At 44.2% G+C, this 25047-nt stretch overlaps 1 protein-coding gene across 20 annotated transcripts in view; it reads left to right on the top strand.

Moving 5' to 3' along the window:
- DLG3 (discs large MAGUK scaffold protein 3) overlaps nucleotides 1-25047 on the top strand; it is a 109398-nt gene that overhangs the window by 71064 nt on the left and 13287 nt on the right. For 16 of the 20 annotated variants that reach the window (XM_083595369.1, XM_083595384.1, XM_083595368.1 and 13 more), the window contains one exon: nucleotides 23142-23256. In XM_083595369.1, coding sequence (XP_083451495.1) covers nucleotides 23142-23256 — 115 coding nt within the window. Of the gene's footprint in view, nucleotides 1-3329; nucleotides 3525-3952; nucleotides 4127-23141; nucleotides 23257-25047 lie in introns of those variants that run through there. The other 4 variants (XM_083595375.1, XM_083595377.1, XM_083595376.1 and 1 more) reach the window with 4 other exon arrangements.

The following is a 25047-nucleotide window of genomic DNA, read 5'->3' as shown; positions in this document are numbered from 1 at the left end:
CCAGTGGCTGCTGATTTTACTGCTGGATTGTTTAACATGGAATGTAGTTGATGGTGTGCTAGCCAAGGTACTCGCGTGTCCCCTAGCTTGTCTTGTATTTCTTGTGTTTTTGTAGAAGTCTTTTAGACAGTGTAGGCCTTTGGCTTGTCATATTTTAATCTGGAGGTTTTGTGCTGTGTGTTGGAATAGTGGGTGATAGGCCAGGGGGGTTAGTGGGGATGGGGATAGTTTGCCTATTTTCCCCCTCCATGCTTTAAACGTGGACTGTGTGAACCTGCTCTGGCTTGCTTTTTAATCTTCTCCTGCCACCTTCTTTGAGTCAGGAACTTGAGAGGCTTCCTTCTGTGACTCTAGTTCCCTATCAGGCGTTCTGCAGTGGTTGCTTTGGGAAGCACATCTGCCCTTCCTCTTCAGCAGGAAGTGTCTGTGTGTTTAGGAGAGAGATCTGAAAAGCAGAAGACCTGATCAAAAACAGAAATGAAAATTAAAAAGTGGTGTATGGCCCACCACTGCATGAGCCCTGCAAGGTGTGGGGCTGCAGGTTAAATAACTTAAGGAAAGCCTGGCTGCTGGTTGAGGCCAAAGGCCTTTCTAGTTATGCACCCTAGTTTCAAGTGGACAAACAAATCCCTGTTGGAAGACTGCAGACAGGGCCAGAGGGCTCTGATGACTTGTGATTCCGGTACTGAGGGGCATACTGCCTCCAACGATGGAGTGAAACACAAAGATCTCAGTTAATAGCCCCAGATAGCTTTATCTTTCATGGAATTGTTCATTCCTGTCTCTGTGACCCCTGTCTGGAGAATGTACTTGGTCCCTCAGGGTCTTTACAATTCAGCCATATAGAGGCCGGGCCACCCATTAAGCAAGGCGAGGCAACCGCCTCAGGTGGCAGGATCCACAGGGGCAGCAGATCTTGGTCTTTATTCTCCCCTTGTTCCCAGTGTAGACCTTCACTCGTCCCTTATTCCTTGGAGGGAGGTGTGTGCTATTTTGTGGTTCACCTCAGGTGCCAAATGTCTTGTACCAGCCCTGAGCCATGTGTTTTGCAGATGTTGTGCCTGATCCTTTGCTCTTGCTTAGAGTTGAGTATCCGCACCCCCCCCATTTACTTATGAGTTTTGGAACATAGCTGTCAACCGTCCCTTATTTGGCGGGAAACTCCCTTATCCCAGCGCCGTTTCCCGCTGCTGTCCCAGATTGATGATGTCCCTTAAATTTCCTGGGTTTCATGCTCGCCCAGCTCGGGAGGGAAGCAGCGGCTCAGGGTCCTCCGCCTCGAGAGAGTGCACTCACAAGCTGCCGCATCTCCGTCTCTTCCTTTTCCCCCTCAGGGGCGCGTCGTGAAGAGACAGGTGGCACAGGTGGGCAGGCAGCCCCTCTCTTGCGAGACTTCCGCCGCGCTGCCAGGGGAAGCTGTAGGTGGCAGCGGGGGCTGCGGCGGTGGCAGCTGAGGAGGCAGCCTGAGGGAGGAGAAAGAGGAGGGGATGGGGAGGGACACAGAAGGGCGGCGCTTCAGTGGCCGCAGCGGCACCGCAACCGCCTCATGCTGGGTTGGGGAAGCCTGGGCGAGAGTCTCTCTCCCTCTCTCTCAAGCAGGGAAGGGCTGATGGAACTCCTCGCACCAGGACGATGGCAGCCCCGATGTGCTGCTTAGCATACCCAACCAGTGCAGCATCTTAATGTAGTGATTTCCCCCTCTGCATCCCTTTCATAACTCTATTTTTATAAATCATTTGTCCATCCATAGTTCAAATTTTTACTACAAGTTTTCTGTCAATCCTACCAATGTATGTAACTCTTTCCAATAGCTTTTCAAATAAATTATAAACTTTCCCCATTCCTTATTAAAGAGGTCCTCTTCCTGGTTTCTAATTCTGCCTGTAAGCTTTGCCACCTCTACGTCAGTTTTGTCTGCCACTCTTCTTTGGTGGGAGTTGTAGACCCTTAGGATCATCTAGTCCAACCCCCTGCAAAAGACAGTCAGTCGCAGCCAAAGCAGCATGGCTCCATGAGTGCGGGATTTCTGTATAAGCTAAGCCAAAATCCCTTATTTTGGCTGCTGGTCCCTTATTTTCAAATCTGTAAGTTGACAACTATGTTATGGAATTTGTGTTTTGGTATGAAGAAATGGGATAAAAATGCTTTTGATAAACATGTGGGGTGGAAGGGGTGACACTATGAATAAGAAGTGCTTCACGTTGAAACTTTATTAACAGCACCAATAATTGGACTTTGGAGTCATATTGCACAGGAGGCAGCAAGGCCTGTTTTAATGATTCCGTGGACGGGGGTGGGGTTGGGGTTGGAGTTGCCATCTTTCCCCTGGCCCACCTTGATGGGGATTTCAGTGCCTCAAACAGCTGTATAGCAGGAAGAAATTCCACAGGTCAAGCTTTCCAGAGGCTTGCAAATGAATCTTGGGGGAAACTGCATCTCTCGCTTTTTTTGGTTGCTGCCTAACAGTTGCACAGGAGCTGTGCAAAAAAAAATAAAAGGTGGCAACCATCTCCCATTAGCTTGTGTGTATGCCTAGGGCTTGTCGATCAGAAGGTTGGCGGTTCGAATCCCCGCGACGGGTTGAGCTCCCGTTGTTCGGTCCCTGCTCCTGCCAACCTAGCAGTTCGAAAGCACGTCAAAGTGCAAGTAGATAAATAGGTACTGCTCTGGCGGGAAGGTAAACGGCGTTTCCGTGCGCTGCTCTGGTTCGCCAGAAGCGGCTTAGTCCTGCTGGCCACATGACCTGGAAGCTGTACGCCGGCTCCCTCGGCCAATAAAGCGAGATGAACGCCGCAACCCCAGAATTGTTCACGACTGGACTTAACTGTCAGGGGTCCTTTACCTTCCCCCCCTTTTTTTCTTTTTTTTGCATTAATACGCATCCAATGTGGGGGGAAACGGTCTGCGGACACAGCATGCAACAGGGTTATTGGACGATAGGCGCTAGCAATTGCGGAGGCGCAGGCGGTCATTGGAGGAAAAAATATTGATTGACGTGGCAGGGGCGGTGGCAATCGGTGGGTCAGTAGACAGAGGTTGAGGTGAGAAGCAGGGACTGTGACCTTAGCGCTAAGCGGAATATCGGAAGTGGGACTTGGAGGAGGGGGGCGGGGCGGCTTTGCGGCGGGGTTGGGATTGGTTCCTGGACGTACTCGGGACCGGCGGGCGGGACAAGTGTGAGGGAGCGCGGGCTTGCGATTGGGCTGGGGGGGCAGGCCTCAGAGGGAGCTCGCGCGGCGATTGGGCGAAGCCTCGGCACACGGGAGGGCGGTGCCTGCATTGAGGGAGGGCCTCCCGCTAGTGGGCAGAGCGGGGAGGGCCGGGCCTCCAGTTGGACGAAGCCGGCTGCGGAGGCGGGGCTTCGGCGTTCCCGCCCGTGCGGGTGGCTTCGCTTTGTGCGATAAGGGGCCCGGCCAGGGTAGGGTGGGCTGGGCGGCGGGTGGGAGGAGCTGCCGCTGATGCGGGAAGGCGCCGCGGCAGGTAAAGGAGGATCCCTTTTTGAAAAAAGAAGCCCCGCTCCTGTTGTAAGTGAAGAAATAGACGGCGGGGGGGGGGGGGGGGAGTGCGCGCCCCACAGGGTAGGCTGGGAGGCGAGTGACCGGCTGGCCCCCATCCCTGTAGGCGGCGGCGGGGGGGCTAGTTTTAGCGTTGAAACTGACCGCTCCTCCCGGGCTGTGGCCAGATGGCCCCGGCGGTGGCTCGTTTATTCCCTTAAGTCTCCTTGAGGCGATGCGCCGGCGAGCTCCCTCAGGCTCAAGGGTGTGTGTGGGGGGGTGTAAAATAATAATAATAATAAAATAATAATAATATTGCTAATGCTGTTCCTGTTAAGCCAGGCGTTTGCGGGAAGGGGGCGGGCGGCACATGCTGGCGAGGGATTCAGCGCCCCTCCCCCTGCTCCACCAAGGTGGATTTAATTACTTAACAGTCATTTTGCGGCGGACCCTGCCTTCCTTACTCCTCGGGAAGGTTGAGGCGGCGTATCTCTCCTTTTATCTCCGCCTCTCTCTCTCCCCTGCCCCGCGCGGCTCTCCAAATGCTGCCCTAACAGCAGCCCTGCGAGGTAGGCTGGGCTGAAATAAAGGGCTCTCTCTCACCCGTGGCGCGAGTAGCCCCAGCAAATAAGGTGAGCGATTTGGACCCTGAAGTCCTGGTTAGCTGCTGCACTGCACTGATGGGTGTATGTAGCTAAAAGATATATATCTAAAATAATAAGCATGGCTGTTGTGAATATGGTTACTCGCCCTCTGCCAGCTGGTGCCCCTAAAGGAGAATAGAAATCTACCTTGTGGCGAGTCAGACCATTGGTCTATCTGGCTCAGTTTTGCTTATCGTTATTAATTCAATTTGTATGCTGCCCTTCATCCAAAAATCCTAGGGCAATTCACAACACAGAAATACAAAATGAGAGCACCAGAAAACAAAATAAGATAAAAACAAACCAATGCCCCCCCTCCCACAAACGCATTTAAAAGGCCACAGGACGTTAATCAGCCAAATGCCTGCTTGGCACTGAGTGGCAGCTGCTGGTCACTGAGCCATGTTCTTTTCCTGCCAGGGAAGGGGCAAATTGAGAGGGGGGAAACAAATTGGCTTGGGCCTGAGAGGCAGTCTCGCCCTTCTGCAAGTCCCCTTTCAATCTGTTCTAAAAACCCCATGGCAGAATAGGTTGCCTGTAAGCATGGCAAGCTGGAGGGAGGGCAGGCTGCAAAGGATTGTAGGTGGCAAACTGAGGCTGGAGTTAAAAGAGCTTCTCTGTAAGAGAGGCCAGTGGCAGCCAGTAGGGATGACGGATGGTTCTACAGGTTCGACTAGCAGAGATCAGCCTTTCCTGTGTTTGGAAGTAACACGCAATGGCAATGAGCTGAAGGAGCTTCTTAGGGGACCACTGTGCCCATGAATAGCCTTTGCATTGTAAGGAGCAGTGCCTCCTTTGTCTTGTGCCAGGCTCAAGCTGTGCAGTGCACATAAAGGCAACAGGTGTCTCCTTTCCTTGGAGAGCTGAGTCCTTGCAATTGGGATTAGTGTGTGGCCTGCGTCCAAGTGTGTGGGTGGTGTAGCCTTGGTGTATGTGCTTGGTGCAAATTTGATGTGAGTTGTGGGACTTGGTTTGAATGGTGGTTGTGCTATTCCCAAAGAGAATTTGTTACACAGTACACAGTCTTTCCCTTCCAAAACCAGTGGCTGTTCGATGCCTGTGATAAATATTTGGTTTTGAAGCTCAAGAACTTTTTAGGAGTAGGGACCCATTTACAGTATTTTGGGCAGAGCTGTGGTTGTTGGTTACCTGTCTTTAATTAGATCTTTGCTGAAAGATTCAAGGATGCAAAGGCTGGTGGCAGTATCATTAGTTATATAGTATTTCACTGACGGAAGCCAGCCACTTTCAGATTGGAGTAAGTGGCTAGGGAGAAGGAATTGCTGATCACAAAGAGAGAGAGATGGCCATATGAACACTGAACTTGTGCTTGAGAAGGATAAACATCACACTGAATGCAACATTTTAAAAGTAGGAGGTTGTGTATTTAATCCCCTCACAAAGTAGTAGCGGGTGGGGTGAGAGCAATCAGAGCTAGCTGTATTAGGCTGAGTAGCAGCTGCTAAGATTCTCCAGAGAAAAACCTGAACAACTGGGATTTGCTGTTTCCTAGCTTTGCATGTTGCTGACCCCTAGCTGCACTTAGTTCAGGAACTTAAATAGTGCACAGCAAAAGGTGTTGCCTGACATGGCCTCACTTATTTTGTCACAGGTGTCTTCCTGTTTTATGCATTATTTTCTCTAGGAAGGTTGTCTGTACATTGTAACTTGGTCATGGATATTTTATGATCCTGTTCTATTCTACTACATACCTCCTTAAAGAGGGTGTGGAAGAAATTCTACAAGTGCAGCAGGCATACCAGGTAAGGGAGATAGAAAAACTGAACAGGGAAGAGCTGTCAATTACAGCCATCCCTTGCTTCTGTGTAGTGACTAGTCCATGATGCGTGTTGCCTGTTAGTGCAGAAAGGGAAATTTGTTTCTACACTTGTATTTCAGGTTTCATTTACAAAGTGAGATTTAGTAAAGTAACCTGAGCCACAATGTGGGTTGGGTGCTTGTGTTCAGCAAAAATGGAGCTGGAGATTTACAGCAGCTGCTAGCTAAATGTTAGAAATGCCATTTGGCTTTGAAGTGTTTGGCCTTACTGAACTGTATAATATGTTTAAATGACAGCTCCATTAGTATCCTGAGTCAGTGTAAAAAGGAGCTTTGTTATTTTTAATGTCATGCTGAAGAGCGTAGCACCAGAGACCTCTGAGAAAAGCCAGCAGCATCTGAAGGGCTTTTAGGTATGCAAACATTTTGCTGTTCAGGGCCTTCTTAAGCTATGTTGCTCCCAGCATTGAGCTTTTGGGCTAGTGGGAACCTGTCTAAAACCAAAAAGACTCTGTGGTTGCCATGAATGTAAGAGACAGACTTCTGAGCTTGTGGAATTCTTCATTACTTTAGGGCAGATGGGGTTTGTAGCTGAGGGCCAACTGGGTGGTTAAATCAAAAGTTCTAAGGTGGCAACTTAAAAAAACCCAATTTTAGCACAGATCTGAATGTCTCCTTCCTACAGTTCCATGATACTGCATTTCTAAGGCAGTTTAACATGCACTTGTGTTAACACTCAACATATAAATAAGAGGAACCCTCAAGCAGCGATTGGCATTACTGTGGGTAGAACAGAAAATAATGGGATTATAAGATAGCAGTGGAACTTCATGCACATTGGCAGTGTGTGAAGACTGGGCAATGGAATATTTGGAATGCAGTTGAACACATTGAAGTAGTGGAGATATGAACTGACCCATAAGCTGTGTTCAGCCTTTAAAATACCCATGCCCGTATTTGTTAGCCTTTAAAGGATGTGATCATGCAGTAAAACAAAACAAACCCCTTACTGTCAGAACCTGTAGTTTTTCTTATTCTGGTTTCTTTTCCCTGCTCCAAGGCTGAGTGAAGCCATGCCTTTCAGTCTCAGGAAAGGGATCAAAGAGTGGTCTGAGCTTGGCAATGATGGTATACAGGTGAAACTCGAAAAATTAGAATATCGTGGAGAAGTTCATTTATTTCAGTAATTCAACTTAAAAGGTGAAACTAATACATGAGATAGACTCATGACATGCAAAGCGAGATATGTCAAGCCTTTATTTGTTATAATTGTGATGATCATGGCATATAGCTGATGAAAACCCCAAATTAACAGTCTCAGAAAATTAGAATATTGTGAAAAGGTGCAGTGGCTATTCAATCCATAGCACCTGCAATGGGTTCCTGAGCCTTTAAATGGACTCTCAGTCTGGTTCAGTAGGAAGCACAATCATGGGGAAGGCTGCTGACCTGACAGTTGTGCAGAAAGCCATCATTGAGACTCTCCATAAGGAGGGAAAGCCTCAAAAGGTAATTGCAGAAGAAGTTGGATGTTCCCAAAGTGCTGTATTGAAGCACATTAATGGAAAGTTATGCGGAAGGGGAAAGTGTGTAAGAAAAAGGTGCACAAGCAGCAGGGATGACTGCAACCTGGAGAGGATTGTCAGGAAAAGACCATTCAAACATGTTGGGGACTTTCACAAGGAGTGGACTGAGGCTGGAGTTAGTGCATCAAGAGCCACCACACACAGACGGATCCTGGAGATGGGCTTCAAATGTCGTATTCCTCTTGTCAAGCCGCTCCTGAACAAGAAACAACATCAGAAGCGTCTTACCTGGGCTAAAGAAAAAAAGAACTGGTCTGTTGCTCAGGGGTCCCAAGTCCTCTTTTCTGATGAGAGCAACTTTTGCATCTCATTTGGAAACCAAGGACCCAGAGGCTGGAGGAATTGGGAGGCACACAATGCCAGATGCTTGAAGTCCATTGTGAAGTTTCCACAGTCTGTGTTGATTTGGGGAGCCCTGTCATCAGCTGGTGTTGGTCCACTGTGCTTCATTAAGTCCAGGGTCAATGCAGCCGTCTACCAGGAGATTTTGGAGCACTTCATGCTTCCTTCCGCAGACGAGCTTTATGGGGATACTGACTTCATTTTCCAGCAGGACTTGGCACCTGCCCACACTGCCAAAAGTACCAAAACCTGGTTCAGTGCCCATGGGATTACTGTGCTTGATTGGCCAGCAAACTCGCCTGACCTGAACCCCATAGAGAATCTATGGGGCATTGCCAAGAGAAAGATGAGAGACATGAGACCGAGCAATGCAGAAGAGCTGAAGGCTGCTATTGAAGCATCCTGGTCTTCCATAACACCTCAGCAGTGCCACAGGTTGATAGCATCCATGCCACGCCGCATTGAGGCAGTAATTGATGCAAAAGGGGCCCAGACCAAGTACTGAGTACATATGCATGCTTCTACTTCTCAGAGGTCCAATATTGCTCTATTTGCAATATGTTTTGCTGGATTTCATTTAATATTCTAATTTTCTGATTTGGGGTTTTCAGCTATACACCAAGATCATCACAATTATAACAAATAAAGGCTTGACATATCTCGCTTTGCATGTCATGAGTCTATCTCATGTATTAGTTTCACCTTTTAAGTTGAATTACTGAAATAAGTGAACTTTTCCACGATATTCTAATTTTTCGAGTTTCATTTGTAATTACTGTGAAAAGCAAAACAAAAGTTCTCACTTGTTCCCAGTACCCTAAGCATATAACCAGGGAAATTAGTGTAGAAGGAACATCCTGATACCTCTGTGGGACTATCTGTTCTGCTAGATATGGCTAGCAAATCCCAAGTGAAAATAATTTTAAGTCGATAGTTTTTAGTCTAAACTTCTCAAAGAAGATGGGCAGGATATAAATATGTCTTCTAACATAAGAAGCAGGCATTACCTTGGAATTGCAATCCCTCCCTCAGGGTGTAGTGATTCTAATGGCACTGCACATCAGATATGCCACCAAGTGCTACTTTGAGGCTTACTGATCAGGAATAGACACTGTAGATAGTCAACATGATCTCTGTCTTTCTGGATCTTGTACTGTATGGCTAAAACTCTCATAAGGATAGTATTTTCTTAATCTTTTAATTGTATTGAAACTTGCAGTTATTTCAGGGAAAAGATTCATTTATTCTTTGCTGCTGTCTTACAATACAATGTGAGCCTGATAGGCTAACAGTTTTGCCTTTAGAAAAAGCAGTCTGTATAATTTTATCGCAGTGGACAATTTATTTCAAGCACTGATGATGAAATGGTATACTGGAGGTAGGAGGTTTTCAATCTGCTCGCTTCTCAGGCTTGTATTTGTGGCAATTCTGTGTGCAACCTGCAGCTAAAATGCTGTCAGCTGCAGAAAGGAAGAGATTAACCCTCCCAGTCAAAATGCACCTCACTGTCAACTTGAGCTGAGTGAGTAAACTACTGTGGTTAGTGTGGGATGATGTATTCTTGGCTCTCTCAAAAACCTTCATGCAGCTTGATGCTCAGCCTAATACTGAAGCTTTGCAGCCAGTTAGAGGTTAATATAGCAACTGCTTCCCTTACTAGCTGGGTTTACCATAGAAACAAATCCTGTAGGAGAGTGGGGGTTGGGTTTACAGCAAACACAAAACCATCGTGTCAAAAACTAAGGCTCATTATGCAAGTGTGGGGGTTGATATGTGGACAGTAGCCCCATTGATTCCAAGTCCAATAGCACTGGGGAACCTGAGGCTTTGAAGACCTTGGAACAAACAGATTTCTCCTGACTGGGTTGGGGTAATGACACCCAGGTTCTTGAACTCATTTTGAACTTTCAGAAGCATTTAGCATGCTTTTGGCCATGGATAGAAGATACCAGCACTGGGCTACTTTTTATTTCCCTGAAAGCATTTGATGAGTTAAATTTGCCTTTTGTTGGAAAAGGGTGCAATTCAAGTTTTCTGCCCTCTCTTTGCCAAGGCTCACTGCTGTTTGGAAGGTTTATGATCTCTTTTACTGAAGTTCCAGCACCTGCATTTTGCTCATTTGAGAGGCTTCTACCTTGTTCACAGCCCAAAGTTATTGAGGCAACTTACAAAATGTTTTAACTAAAACAGACAAGAGTTGCTAGGGATAATTAAAGGTGTATACAAGTTTCTCCTTGCCTGTTGAATCTCTGGATTTCAGTATCTCTCTGAAGAAATACCGTATTTTTCGCCCTATTGGACGCTCCGGCCCATAGGATGCACCTAGATTTTTTTTGGGGGGGGGAATAAAGGGAAAAAAATTATTCCCCCCTCGAGCTTCCCCCGACCCCAGCCCCCGGAACAGGAGCCAGAGCGATGCCGAAGCTGCGCGCAGCTTCAGCATCGCTCTGGGAGCTTGCGGGGCTGGGGGCGGGGGAAGCCCGAGCTTCCCCCGACCCCAGCCCCCAGAACGGGTCCCGGGAGCGCAGGCTGCTCTGCGCAACCTTTGGGAGCCCGGCACGGCTTCGTGCCGGGCTCCGGAGGGTTGCGCGGAGATGTGCCGAGCCCGGGAGCGCAGGCAGCCCTGCGCAACCCTTGGGAGCCCGGCGCAGCTTCGCGCCGGGCTCCGGAGGGTTGCGCGGAGCTTCCTGAAGCCTGGAGAGCGAGAGGGGTCGGTGCGCTTCAGGCTTCAGGAAGCTTCAGGCTTCAGCGAAAGCCTGTATTCGCCCCATAGGACGCACACACATTTCCCCTTCATTTTTGGAGGGGGGAAAGTGCGTCCTATAGGGCGAAAAATACGGCAATCCCAGTGCAGAAATTACTGCATACGTCAGTTGTTAGCTCCTCACAGACAAAGTCTTTCACGTCATGCTGCTGCTATCTCTCATAGTTTATGGCAGATGCAAGAGGCAGCAGGGGAGTGTTTACAAGCTTCATTCCAGTCCTCAAGGTGCCACATGATTTTAGCAGCTTGTGCAGTAGTTCAGAATGTGAACTTGATTTTATAGCTGTTGAGGCAATAGGTTTCCAACACTATAGGTGGGGGAAATGAAGGTGCGCCTTCTTTGAATTCTGTGGTTTTACATATGAAGACATAAATAACAATCATCTGTTCCTTAGCTGGTCTTAAAATTAGGCAAATACAACCTCAGATGAACAACATACACTGTGTCATGATTTTTTTTTAACACATAAGGCCAAAATGGAAAAGCCACATGTGAAAAACAAAGTACACCTTATGATTCATTTGCTTATGATTCAATAGCTTTAGGAGCAATAACATGAAGTAATTGTTGTCTGTAGGCCTTTATCCGTCTCTCACATAGTTATGGAGGAATTTTGGACCATTCTTCTTTACAATGTTGCTTCAGTTCATTGAGGTTTGCTGGCATTTATTTATGCACAGCTCTCTTAAGCTCCCGCACAGCATTTCTGTTGGGTTGAAGTCTGGATTTTGACTGGGCCATTGCAACACCTTGATTTTGTTCTTTTTCAGTCATTCTGTTGTAGATTTGCTGGTGTGTTTGGGATCCTTGTCCTGTTGCATGACCCAATTTCAGCTAAGCTTCAGCTGCTGGGCAGATGGCCACACAACTGACTGTAGAATACTTTGGTATACAGATAAGTTCATGGTCAAGTCAATGGCTGCAAAGTTCCCAGGTCCTGTGGCTGCAAAACAAGCCCAAATCATCACTGCACCACCACCGTGCTTGACAGTTGGTATGAGGCTCTTGTGCTGACATGCTGTGTTTGGTTTTTGCTAAACGTGGCACTGTTCATTATCGCTAAACATCTCCACTTTGGTCTCATCTGTCCAAAGGACATTGTTCCAGAAGTCTTGTGGTTTGTTCAGATGAAACTTCGCAAACCAAATCCATGCAGCCATGTTCTTTTTAAAGAGATGAGGCTTTCTCCTGGAAACCCTTCCAAGCAAACCATACTTGTTCAGTCTTTCTCCAATTGTACTGTCATGAACTTTAACATCTAACATGATAACTGAGGCCTGTAGAGCCTGAGATATAACTTTTGCAATTTCTCTGAGCATTGCATGGCCTGACCTTGTGGTGAATTTTCTGGGACATCCACTTCTGAGAAGATCGGCAACTGTCTTGAATGTTTTCCACTTTTGAATAATCTTCCTCACTGTAGAATCATGGACTTAAAATAGGTTGGGGATGGCCTTAGAAGCATTCTGAGTTTCATGGGCAACAGCAATTGTTTCTCTAAGAGCATTGTTTCTTCTTTCCTCCTTGGCATTGTGTTAAAACACACCTGAATGCTCCAGACCATCAAACTGATAAAACTTCAGCTTTTATAGAGGTGGGCATATTTGCTGATGATCCATTAAGCAAGGGCATTTGATTAGCAGCTCCTGTTTGCTGCTTAGCTTCTTAATTCCTTTGGAAACAGTAAGGGTGTACTTAGCTTTTCACACATGTTTTCTTCATCTTGGCTTTATTTCTGTTGAATAAATCATGACACAGTGTATGTCATGTGCTGTTGTTCATCTGAGGTTGTATTTACCTAATTTTAAGGCCTGCTAAAGAACAAATGATTGCTATTATGTCCTGATATGTAAAGCCACAGAATTCAAAGAGGGTGCACTTTCTTTTTCCCATGACTGTACATCACAAAAGCAATAAACAACTTTTTTCCCACAGTGCTGACTTCTTTGCTCTGAAGGCAGCCCGGTTTAGGGAAGTTTTTAATGTTTGACGGACTATTGTATTTTAATATTTTGTTGGAAGCCGCCCAGAGTAGCTGGGGAAGCCCAGCCAGATGGGCGGGGTATAAATAATAAATTATTATATTGGAGTATTAGGATTGGAAATGTTTGTAGGAAACATATATATACCTTAAAGCAGGGGTTGGCAAGGCTTACTGGGCATGGGCTGGATCACTCCCGCGGAGATCCTCCGTGGGCCGGACCAGCACAGCGCGACTTCAGAAATCGCATCTGCGCATGTCCACGGTACCGGAAATCGCTTCTGCACATGCCCAGACGCCAAAAATTGCACCTGCGCAAAAAACGATTTTTGGTGTCTGGGCATGCACAGAAGTGATTTCCGGGGCCACGGACATGCACAGACGCAATTTCCGGCATCTGGGCATGCGCAGAAGCGATTTCCGGAGCCATAGAAGAGAGTCCCTGCACCATGCTGCACCGGTTTAGCGCAGTGTGCAGGGACTCGGTGAGCTGGAGGCTCGGTTCGGGGGTGGCTCATGGGCTGCTTCCAGCCCATGGGCCTTAGGTTGCTGCCCTCTACCTTATAGCTTTGCAGTGGTATGTCACAACTATCAAACTTTTAGAAGACATCTGAAGGCAACGCTGTTTAGGGAAGTTTTTAATGTTTGATGTTTTATCATGTTTTAAATATTCTGTTGGGAGCCACCCAGAGTGGCTGGGGAAACCCTGCCAGGTGGGCAGGGTATAAATAATAAATTATTATTATTACAAAAAGGGAATTGTAACTATCACCAGGTATAATGTAGGGGTGTGGGGATGTGAGTCTACACTCACACTGCAAAATTCCTAATCTTTAAACCCTTAACAATTACCAAATCAAAATAATCCTTGATGGTATTACCTGTTGCCTAACATACTAAAGCCAAAGGTATAGATAAGTGCGGGCTACTCACCATATATCAAGCTTCATCCACCACCATCATCCTAATGGAAATAAGGCTCTTACCACAGTACTGTAAGACAGAGTTGTTCCACCTGGCCTTTGGCTTGGAGTCAATTTTGTTCCCTCCCCCTCTTTCTTTCTTTTTCCTTTCTCCTCCTGTGATGAGGCTGCATTTTAATTGTTTTGATGTTGTATTTTAATCTTGTTTTTATTTTTTTTTTTTATAATATATTTATTAAAGTTTTCAAATAAAACATATATCAAATAAGCACTTATCGTTGTCCATTTAACATCTTTCAATTGTTACATGGGACTCCCCCACACCTCCCGCATACACTTACATCATTATTAAATTATTTTCAAGCAAATTATCATTTAACTCATCTTAAGATGAGTTTAATCTTGTTTTTAAGTTGTATTCATTCAACTTGTTTTTATTATTGTTTGTTAGCCGCCCTGATCCCCGCCATGGCTGGGGAGGGCGGGGTATAAATAAAATTTATTATTATTATTGTTATTATTACTTACCTGTGTAGCTGACAGCTCCTTCTACCTAGAGATTGATTCCTTTCTGGCTTTTGAGGCTGACCTGTCTTCTTTATTTATGTCTTTCATTTCACTGTGTTGTCTAATCCTTGCTCTTGGATCCAGTAGGATTGAGTTGGTTTTGCCCCTTTTTCCTGCTTGCCCTGTTTCCTGCCACTAGATTATGCGAAGCTTTGAGAACAGGCACTATTCTGTGCCTCAGGGCCTGGAAGTAAAGCACCTGCCAAACTGCAGAGCCTGAAGACTGGTTATTTAACTCCAGATTTCTGTTTAACCATTCTGAATGGAATAAGGACCTTGGAGCCCTTGCTGAGTCTTTGTGGAAGCTGCTTCTAAGTTGCTGTGACTCCAAAAAGCTTAGTTGTCAGTTGCTAGCATGTATTAATGGGCCCAAGAGTCCCTCGTGGCTCATACACTCTTACTACTGTACCTGAAGGTTAATAGCCATGTCTGCCCAATTTTATGTGGCACTTTTAAGGATATTGCTTGACACCTGAATTGGACCTACTACTAGTAGTGACGTGTTTGGTAGAAAGAATCTCTGGGAGCTGCTGTGTTACCAGTAAGAGGCTTATGCTAAACTTGCCTGTGGTTAATGTTAAACCTACTTCCTCCCCCACCCTTCTCTTGGCTATTTCTGCTGAGTACAGGCGGTATTTTCTGTAGCAGGAATTATTCATGTGCCAGTTCGGAAGGAGAGTGGTCAGTCTTAGCTTGGGTTTACGAATAGATAAACTAGGTAGCAATGGAATCATTCAGGGACTGTTTTTCTGAACATGAACAAGGTAGCATATTTTCATCTCTGCTGAACTCATTTGCCTGTTCTAGTCTCTGCTAGATATCAGGGTAGTACCAAGTGGAAATTCTGTCCCATCTTAGCCCAGGTTAAAATGATTTTCAAAACTTCATTTACTGTTCTGCTTGCTTCAGACCCAGATGTTTTCCACAGTTGCTAGAGCAGGAGTGGAACCTATGGCTGTCTAGATATTGGATTAAAACTCCTGTCATTCCTGACCATTGAGCATGCTCACTGGGATGCTGGGAGTCCATCAGTATCTGGAGGCTCTGCATCTTAGCTATGGTAACATTACCCTGAAGCGGGTAATCCAGTTGGGATAATACATGTGCCACTTCCCTAGTGTACAGCCATTAACATTTTCTCTTCACTTATTGAAAGGTCCACTAACCAGTTCTATTACATTCTATAGTGCAGCTTTAGAATCCTACATGGTCTGCTGAAAAGGCCTTTGATAACGTCTCCTGCCTGTTTATGATAAAACTGTTAGAAAGGATGGGGTTTGTAGAAACCATTATAAAAGGTATAAAAGATACAAATATAAAAGTATTATAAAAAATGTACAAACTGCTGTTGGAGTGGGAAACTAAGGAGGAATTTGTGAAATCAAGCATGATTAAGTGGGCACAAGATGTGGGTCACAATATTGATTATGAATTATGGGGAAAGTTGTGGAAAATAAATATTAATTTTACACCTTGTTATGCGATAAAAGAAAATATGATGAAAATGACCTACAGATGGTATTTAACACCCACCAGATTGGCAAAAATGTCTAAAAAAAGAAAAAGGTATATGTTGAAAGTGTAATGAAATTGAAGGATCTTTTATTCACATGTAGTGGTCCTGTAAAATCATAAAGGCATATTAGGAAACTATATATAATAGATTTAAAAAGATACTTAAAAAAACTCTTGGAGATGGTAACAACGGAGGTCCCCCAAAAAGAAAAGAGTGTACTACTCTATGCCACTGCCGCAGCTAGAATCTTATTGGCACAAAGGTGGAGAACAGGTCTAGTACCCACTAAGGAAGAATGGCAATGTAAAGTGTTCGAATATGCTGATCTGGCTGGTCTGAGGAACAGGATAAGAGACAACGAAGATGAAGAATGGACAAGGTTTATTGACTATTTCAAGAACCAGCATAGACAAATACATAGCAGGTCTTGAGTAAAACCAGCCGAGTTGAAATATTTGATAGATAACAAACGATGATTAAAAAGAGTTTAATTATGCAGAGTAGTAGAAAAGCAAAGGAACTAGGAAAAGGGTGGAAGGGAAGTCATATGGTGTATGTATACATGCTGTATTTGGTACGAAGTTGTATGTGGGGGAGGGGCAGGGGAGGGGAGGGAATTAAATATGCTCTATGTTCCTGTTTTTGAAAATGCGAATAAAAAATAAATGGTGTGTTCCAACCATGGGGAAAAAATCCTGCATGGTCTACTACAGCAGTCTAATGGGGATTAACACAGCTAATGGTACAGAGACTATATTACCTGAAGAGGTTTAGTATATTTCCAAACTTTGATCAATGCCTTTTCAATAATTCTTGGCAAACTTGAGCTGACAGGTTTACTTTTTTCAAACATTTGTTACTCTTTTTCTATCCAAGTAAATATAACTAGATGATGATTTAGCCAGACTTTATTATTTCCTAGTGTATTGTTGTGGTTGAAGTGTGGGACTAGGATTCAGGAGACACTGGCTTAAAATTGCACTCAGCCATGAAGCTCTGTTGGTGACTTTTGTCCAGTAAATCACACTTTACTGGTTGTTGTAAGGATTAAATGTTAGATGTGAGGAACAATGTATACTGCCTTGAGATCTTTGTATTAAGTACTGGATATAAATATAATAAATAAAACTCTTAGGAAAGATCAGCTGGGAGTATGTGAATAAAAGCCAAGGAATTTTTAAAAATTGCACAATAGAAGTGGATAGTTACATAAGGTCAAGGGAACCTACCTAGTCACATTCTGCATTAGAAATAAGTAGCATAAATGCTAAACTTTGCATCTATTTCTTTGCAGTCGTGAGCCATAGCAAAAACATTTTCAGTCTGCTTTTTTATATATTTTGCATAAGAACTTTTTTATAGATTTTTATATATTTTGCATAAAAACTTTTCTTATATGCAGCACAAGCCTACCAACCAAGTTAGTGCTGAGTTGGAATTGTTTTAGTTTACAAGTTTTTGCCAAATAATTTTAGTGCATTATCTATAGAGGTCATTAGAAGCTGGAATTGACTTTGCAGAGTTTAGGTTATAATTTTGAGAAGAAATACTACTACTTATTCTTAACATGGTTAAAACGGGTGCTTGACTGGGTACCCAGATGAGAATAAGGCTGTTCACCAAATTTGTGGGTGTGCATGCGCATGTGTGCATGTGACTGCTTATGGCATGTTTTCATGCATGCACATGGTGCAGGAGGAGATATGAGAAAAAACTGCTTTTTAGTAGCTTCTTCTTTACTCAATGAAAAGAGTAGTTTTCAGTTTCTATGTTGCCTGTACGCTACATAGACAGGATTTCTGTTTTTCAATGAGCTGCAAAAAGAAATGCCAATATGATACTTAAGGTTCTTGCTTTTGCAAACAGTGATACCTCGGGTTAAGTACTTAATTCGTTCCGGAGGTCCGTTCTTAACCTGAATGTGTTCTTAACCTGAAGCACCACTTTAGCTAATGGGGCCTCCTGCTGCCACCGTGGCACTGGAGCATGATTTCTGTTCCCATCCTGAAGCAAAGTTCTTAACCCGAGGTACTATTTCTGGGTTCGCAGAGTCTGTAACCTGAAGCGTATGTAACCCGAGGTACCACTGTACTAGATTGTTAGCCTGAGGGCAAGGACTGTAGTGATCTATAGACTGCTCTGGGAGGAGTTTTGTTTTATTTTGTTTCTGCTGAAGAGCAGGTTACAATTTCTTTAAATAAAATAAGATATTCATTTAGATTAAGGTCTGCTTAAGTTGCTGTATATCTATGGATGCCACAAGCACAGGAATTGATGGTTTAAAGCAGGGGTTGGCAAAAAAAATTAGCCGCAGGCTGGTCTACTGTCCCTCAGACCTTGTGGCAGGCCGGAGAAGCGGCACCAGTGGGGGGAAGCTGGAAGAAGAGGCAAGGGGGGCAAGTAGTCCTCCTCCCCAGCCCCAGCCGCTGCGCTTACCTTCCCTGGGGCTGCTGCCACCACCACCGCTGCTGTTGCTTCTTGTTGGGTAGGCGATCCTGCACCCATGATCCTGGGTTCAGATGTCATGCCAGACCAAACCTTGACTGCTGCCATCCTGCACTGACTTAAAAAGCCCAGAGAAGAGCAAAGTGGCTGCAGTTGCCTTCTTGGGAACCAACGTGATCATGCATTCATGCTAAGCCATTATTAGCCATAGTTTTGGTGTGCCAAGGATATCCATGCTACCTCTTCCCTGTTGAAGAAAATCCCTCCATTTTAACAATGAAACCAATGGTAGGGTAAGGTTCTGGGTATGGTGGTGGTGGTCGGGTCAGTGAACCTTGCTATTTTCAAACACATTAATCTCATTAATCGCATTTGCACAGCTCTGATCAGAGTTTGTTCCCAAACAGTACTGTCCATTTGGTTTTGTTCCCATTCCTCTTGTTTGTAGAGGTTATGGGGCTGTTGTCCATGAGACTGCAAGCATTACATTGACTAGTCTGGTGTGCTTTGTCAATATTTGCTTTCCAGGAAAACTTGCCGCGGTCTCTGTAGCATGAGTGTTGCAAGGTACTTAAAAGATTTGTGGCATGGTCCATAGACACAAATTCGCATAAAGTTTTCCTACAGTATATGTGCATGTATTGTATGTATATATATTCCAATTCAGATTTTAGAATCTCAGTGTTGCAGAATTCAAGCCAACAAATTTCCCATCCAGATCTTCCAGATAAATGGATTAATTTATTTTGCACCCTATCTCAGATCATCACAACTTAGTTCCTGTTCAGTTCCTTTACCCCTAATTCATTTCCCAATAGATCCTTCTTGCCATCAGGGTTGAGTCCCTTCCCTTCTAGGTAGTCATCTTGACATAATATCTTACCTGTGACACTTAAAAGATTTTGGGACCTGATCCACTATGCACCCAGCAGTACCACTTGTTCTGTAAATCTATGGACGAGTAGCACCATTCAGACTAGAAAAAGTGTATGTCAACAGGTGCTATTTGATACCTTATGCAGAGTGTGGCTCACTTGCTTTGCATTTGCTATCCCTTCTTCCCCTTCCTTAGGGCTGCTTTACAGGCTAAATTTTAGTGGATATATCCTGCAGACCCACACTGTGTACTTGCTAAAGCTGTAATGGTTTGAACTGGATATTAGGATTTTTCTTCCTGTCACCTGACCGCCTGTTACTTGTCAAACATTCCAAGAATACCACTGTGTCAGCTTATTATAGTTTCATTTTGTAGCAAGGACTGCTTGCCCCCTAGCCTTGCATCAGTAGGTGGCAAATCTGTCACCATATCAAAGTTTCTGTCTTTGGCCACCTTCTATAGCAGCAGGTATCTCCAAACACTACTGCAAGTAGTCATCAGTGGCAAAGGCTGCTACCTAATAGTGTTGGACTAAGATCAGAGGGACCAGGTTCAAATCAGTCATGCAGCTGATTGGGCAGTGTTGGGTCAGTATTGCACCTCACGGTGTGGTTGGCATTCTAAATGGATAATTTATGCTGCCTTGAGCTGCTTGGGGGAAAGGTGAAATAGAAATATTATAAAATAATTCATTGTTTTGAAACAACATGCATACCTATCAAACTTGTTTATAATTTTAAAATATTTGGCAATATATTGTCTAGTCATTTGAGCAACTCCATTATTTGACCGCTCAGATGGCCAGCCTAGTGGTTATAGACTCTTTTTTTCTACCCATAGCACCAGCGTTCAACATTTTTCCAGGCACATTTTGCACTTGGCTGTTGGTCACTTGCAACCAAGTGAAGCTGCCCAAGCACAAGGATGGTGCCTGACGTCTCCACCATCTGGAGGTGCATGCCTGGGGAATCCTTGGATCTTGACTGTTTTGCACTTGAGCAACACAACCTGTGGAATAGAATTTTATGTACAATTAGAATGAATTTCAGGAACCAAAAAGTCTTGTTGAAAAATAGGACTTTTGAGCCACCTGGCTCAAAAATGGCAACTAGGTATTCTGTTATGGCAACTGTAACCGCATTTGGCACCTAGCTTATATCTGAGTTTCTAATACTGTATAGCACATACTTTAAGCATATGTGGAAGTTTCAGTTGCAAGTTGTATTGTCTCCACAGAAATGCTTGTGGCTGACAAATATTCATAGTTGGTGGTGATTTCTGTGAGTTCCATGGAATGTCCCAGCAAACAGCCAGAAGTTCCTATTCTGGAGCTTGCATAACTGTAGATACAATATTTTAGCCAGATAACAACATAAGACAGAGAGATGGATTAGGAAACAGCTGATCTAGATTGGTCAGAGGTATGCAACCAAGTTTGCAGTTTGGGAGTTCTCCTACAATCCGTGCTATTCCTGGAGGATGCAAGGGGCATCACCACGCTTAGGAGTGACTTTTTCTTGTTTGGCCTCTACACACCATATGTTTTCTCAAAGCTACTTTGATGTTTTGAAAGACGGAAGTGGAGGTTTCTTTGTACAGTTGTACCTCGGGTTATATATGCTTCAGGTTACAGACTCCACTAACCCAGAAATAGTACCTCGGGTTAAGAACTTTGTTTCAGGATGAGAATAGAAATTGCACTGCTGTGGTGCAGCCGCAGCGGGAGGCCCCATTAGCTAAAGTGGTGCTTCAGGTTAAGAACAGTTTCAGGTTAAGAACGGACCTCCGGAACGAATTAAGTGCATAACCAGAAGTACCACTGTATGTGGATGCAGCTAGTTCTAGGTTGCTCGTAAACTGCTTGGAAAGATGCACTTCTCCTGTAATCAGAATAATTTGGGGGGGGGGGTTTGGTGTGAAGCACAAATAAGATGATAATCTGCTTTTGATTTTGTATACAGTTGCTGTTTGCATCTTTTGACCTTCATATTTAAGGTTTTGAAGAAAATGCTAATGGTACATTTGAAGAAATATTTAGAAGAGAACTTTTAAGTGATTCATGTTGATTTTTATCTGTATTTTATTGATGCTTTTATTTTTGTATTGTATAGTCAACTTGCAACTTATGTGTGTTTAACATATACACTTTCAACTATGCAGTTGGAGGCTGGCCGATTGAAATTGCACAAATTAAATGCACTGAAGGCATAGAGCTTAAAAGCTCTTTTTCCACAGGGTTTTCCTGGTGCAGAAAGAGTCTTGACTTACTGGGCTTTGGGAGGCTTTCAAGTTCTCCTGAGATCTCAGACAGCCCCGCAAGATCTTGTGAGAGCCTTCCAGAGCCCGGTAAACAAGGTGAACAACTCAGAATTCTCTCTGTTGCTTGGGGGATAAGACCCATTTGACATGCCAGTTCAAGAAAGTAAGATTTCTTACTCAGGGGTGTTTTCAAGATGTATGTATGTTTGTTTATTAACTATATGCAATTTTGACTTTATGCGCTATCCCTGGAACGTGACCTAAGCACAAGATGTGTGTCAACAGTATTACAGTTTGAATTCTGTGGAATGTATACTGTAATATAATAAAATACAATTTAAGAAACAAAAGCAGCAGTAAAAATGCTGTTAAAAAAATCATACAGCATCCAGCACACAGCACATTAGAATTGTTACAACAGGCAGAAAAATCTACATTTTCTGCTAAGGCCACCAACAATTATCAGTTGGTCTGGGAGGGGGGAGTTGGGGAACCACTGGTTTAGATAATCCCTAGAAGCACTGCCAGAGTTAGAAAGCTTTTAATTAAAAAAAAAAAAATAGTCAAAATTCTTAGGCTTTTGTCTGTGCCAGATAGCCAATTCTGTGAAATTCCATGCACAAGAATCTTGGAAGCTGAATGGTCTAGCCTATATGCTGCTGGAGAATGACTGTGCCTCCCAGGAGCAGTGGGAAGCTGTCTCCTACTGCAGGCAGGGTAAGCTGTATAAAATTGGAATATATACAGCTTTCAGGTTCTGCACATCTTCTAAAGGGTATTTATTCTGCTAAATTAGCCCACTCTGAAGAAAACCCCTCACAATCTCTATTCAGCCCCTTACGAAAGTTCTCTGTACACTGAGTGTGCACCTGCTGCTACTACTACTTAACTTTTATTTAGCAACTATATATCCTAGGTACTTATATAGAACATAATTATTTTTCCTAGAAAAAGAGGATGCAGCGTTGAATTCAGAGCGCAAAGCCAAAGGCCCACCTCTCTTGAATACCTTGCTTAACTGTAATATATTGCTATAACCTGTTTTTTAGGGTGGTCTAAATAAAAAGGGTGAACAGGGTACATTAAATCTATTTAATATTGATAGCATCTCCTATGTACTACGTGCATATTCAGTACCTAGGTGCATATTGATGATTAAGAACATATGAAGAGCCTTCTGGAACAAGGTTTCATCCAGACTGTTTCCAGCAGTCGCCAGGTGTTTCTGAGAAAGCTCTTTACCAGAGCATGAGTGCAGCTGCCCTTCTTCTACTGATGTTCAGACACTTGCTGCCTCTGAAAATGGAGGTGTTATGAACCAGCTAATCTTTGGCCATCAGCACTTTCTGTAGCTGTGAATTCCATAAGTTAATTATGTATTGTATGAAAACAGTACTTTCTACAGCCTGTACTGAACTTGCTGTCAGTCATTTTTTATTGGGTGACTGAGTTCTAGTATTGTGAGAGGAAGAAAAAACTCAATGTTCTCTTCATACCACCCACAATGTTTTAAACTGTCATGCACCGCCTTAATTGTAAAGCTCCAAATCCGTTATCCTTTCTTCATTTGGTGTTCCATCCCCTCAATCACTTTAGTTGCCCTTTTGTGTTGTTTTTGAGTGCACAGATACAATTGTACCATGAATCTGATACTCAGTTGCTCAACATTCATCATGAAGGTTGGTCACTGTGAGCTGTCTCTCTAGCACATCTATATGTATTTTGCACTATTGAGCAGGAATGCCATGATCCGACTTATACAATCTGCAGCTTTCTAGGCCCAGATCTCAGTTGGCCATGGATAGCTAATGTGAACTGTCTTCACAATGTGCATTTTGGAGCTTCTTTCTGGTCCCTTGCAGATAAAATATATATTGTGCTTAATTGAATGGGGACACGAGGTGAGCAAAGGTGTTGTATGCCTGTTTCCTCCCTGAACTCACCAGCATCATTTTTCTTGCAGAGTACAGCCGTTTTGAGTCTAAGATCCATGACCTCAGAGAACAGATGATGAACAGCAGCATGAGTTCAGGATCTGGCTCTCTTCGGACAAGTGAAAAGCGGTCTCTCTATGTCCGGTAAGTAAAGTTGCCACCCTTTCTCATAGATGAATACATATTGGTCCTCCTGGACATTTCTTTGAGTGTGCTGTACCAATAGAAGGTCTGTCTGATTTTTTTGGAAGTCTCTTTTTTTCCAGGAAAAGGAGGTATCTTGTCATGCTTAGCTTTGTTCTTTTAGACATCAAAGTTTTTACTGGCACGTGTTGCCTTTTCATTGGTAGCAGTACCTTTCATGGCTCAAGCACACTCAGCAGTGGCTTGGCAGTGCTGGGAGAGTTTGCTACATGCCTTGGGTGTCATTCTTTAGGCCAAGACACTGTGTAGCTAAATTGAATATAGCCATTGTCACCTCTCTGTGACACCATGCTATATTAGTCTGTATTTCCCATGTGTGTGTCCTGTGTGTGTTGCAGTGGTGGATGTTGGCCTTTAAAATTTCAGCGGCACCCTGCATATGTATTTTCCTTGTGTGTGTCCTTTGTGTGTTGCGGTGGTGGACCTTGGGCTTTTAAATTTCAATGGGGCCCTGTGTGACACCAAAATTTGGTGCCACCTCTCCGCTTCTCACCCTCTGTTGTTGTCATTGTTATGGTGCCATCTTGGCTCAGTGCCTAGTGTGAACGAACCACTCCCCTAAATCTGCCTCTGTATCTTGCTATCTGTAGAAAGAAAAGGAATTGGATTGCTATTGCCTTCTGGAAGGGAAGCCATTTTTAGATGAGAAAAGTATTACTATTAGGCAGGCAGCTTTGCAGTATTTTGGCACCTGCTTAAAAAATCAGGCAGGTAATTTTAACACATAATTTATTTTGTATGTTTGTTTTAAAACTGCTTGTTTTATTTATATTTTGTGTGTTTTTTGTAATAGGTCAGCTTGTTTTTAACTTTTTTATATTTATAATGAATATTTTATGTGAACAGGCTTCTTGTTGATTAAGTGATGTGTAAATCTTGTTAAATAAAATACAAAGTTGCTGAGGTCAGCAGGCTACCTATGATTTACCCTAGGTGTGCAGTCTTCTGTGACTTGACCGCTGCCACTTCTCTGTTTGTCACAGGATCAGTGGCGTAGCGTGGGTTGTCAGCACCCGGGGCAAGGCAAATAATTTGCGCCCCCTAACCCGTGGATTTGCGCCCCCTAACCCATGGATTTGCCCTAACCCCAGATGTTGCGCCCGGTGCGGCCCGCCCCCCCTGCACCCCCCACGCTACGCCACTGCACAGGATAACTGCTTTGAGCAGCTAATTGGACAGAACAGCTAGGTAGGGAGGGACAAGATGAGCCTGTAGCAGCAGAGCTATTCCTATGCTTCTTTTCTCTTTGCTTGCTGACACTATGCCTGTGTAAGAGGCTAACAAATCTGTTGCCTCATGAAGATTTGTTGGGCACAAGGATTTCAGAGACTTGGGTCTTCCCTAACTTTGGGGGAGATACCAAACTTAAGCAATCTGATCCAGTTACGTAAAGCACAAGCCAGTTTTGTAGCTGAGAGTTGTTGGCTCATTGAAGTACATGGATGGTTTCAACTGGTTTGTTGCTCATTGCTGCTGGTGGATATGTCTTCTGGAGCTCCCCACCTTCATAGGCACTTTCAGCTCACATAGTTTGCCTTTTTAAAGATAGATTGCCTGTGCTGTAAGGGCTTCTTGTTAACTGTTAAGCTAGCTTGTGTAGCATTCTTGATTGCTCCTGTGATTGAGACAGCATTCTGCAAGTCCTTTTGCACTTGGGCTAACCTGCCCAACCCTTCCGGGTGGGGTAGTTTCGAGCAGGTTTTAACTGAAACTGTTGGAATGGTCTGTCAT

This window comes from Podarcis filfolensis (genome assembly GCF_964270895.1).
Source record: "Podarcis filfolensis genome assembly, chromosome: Z".
NCBI lineage: Eukaryota > Metazoa > Chordata > Lepidosauria > Squamata > Lacertidae > Podarcis > Podarcis filfolensis.
Note: the sequence above shows the minus strand (reverse complement) of the source record. Positions and strands in the feature narration are given on the sequence as shown.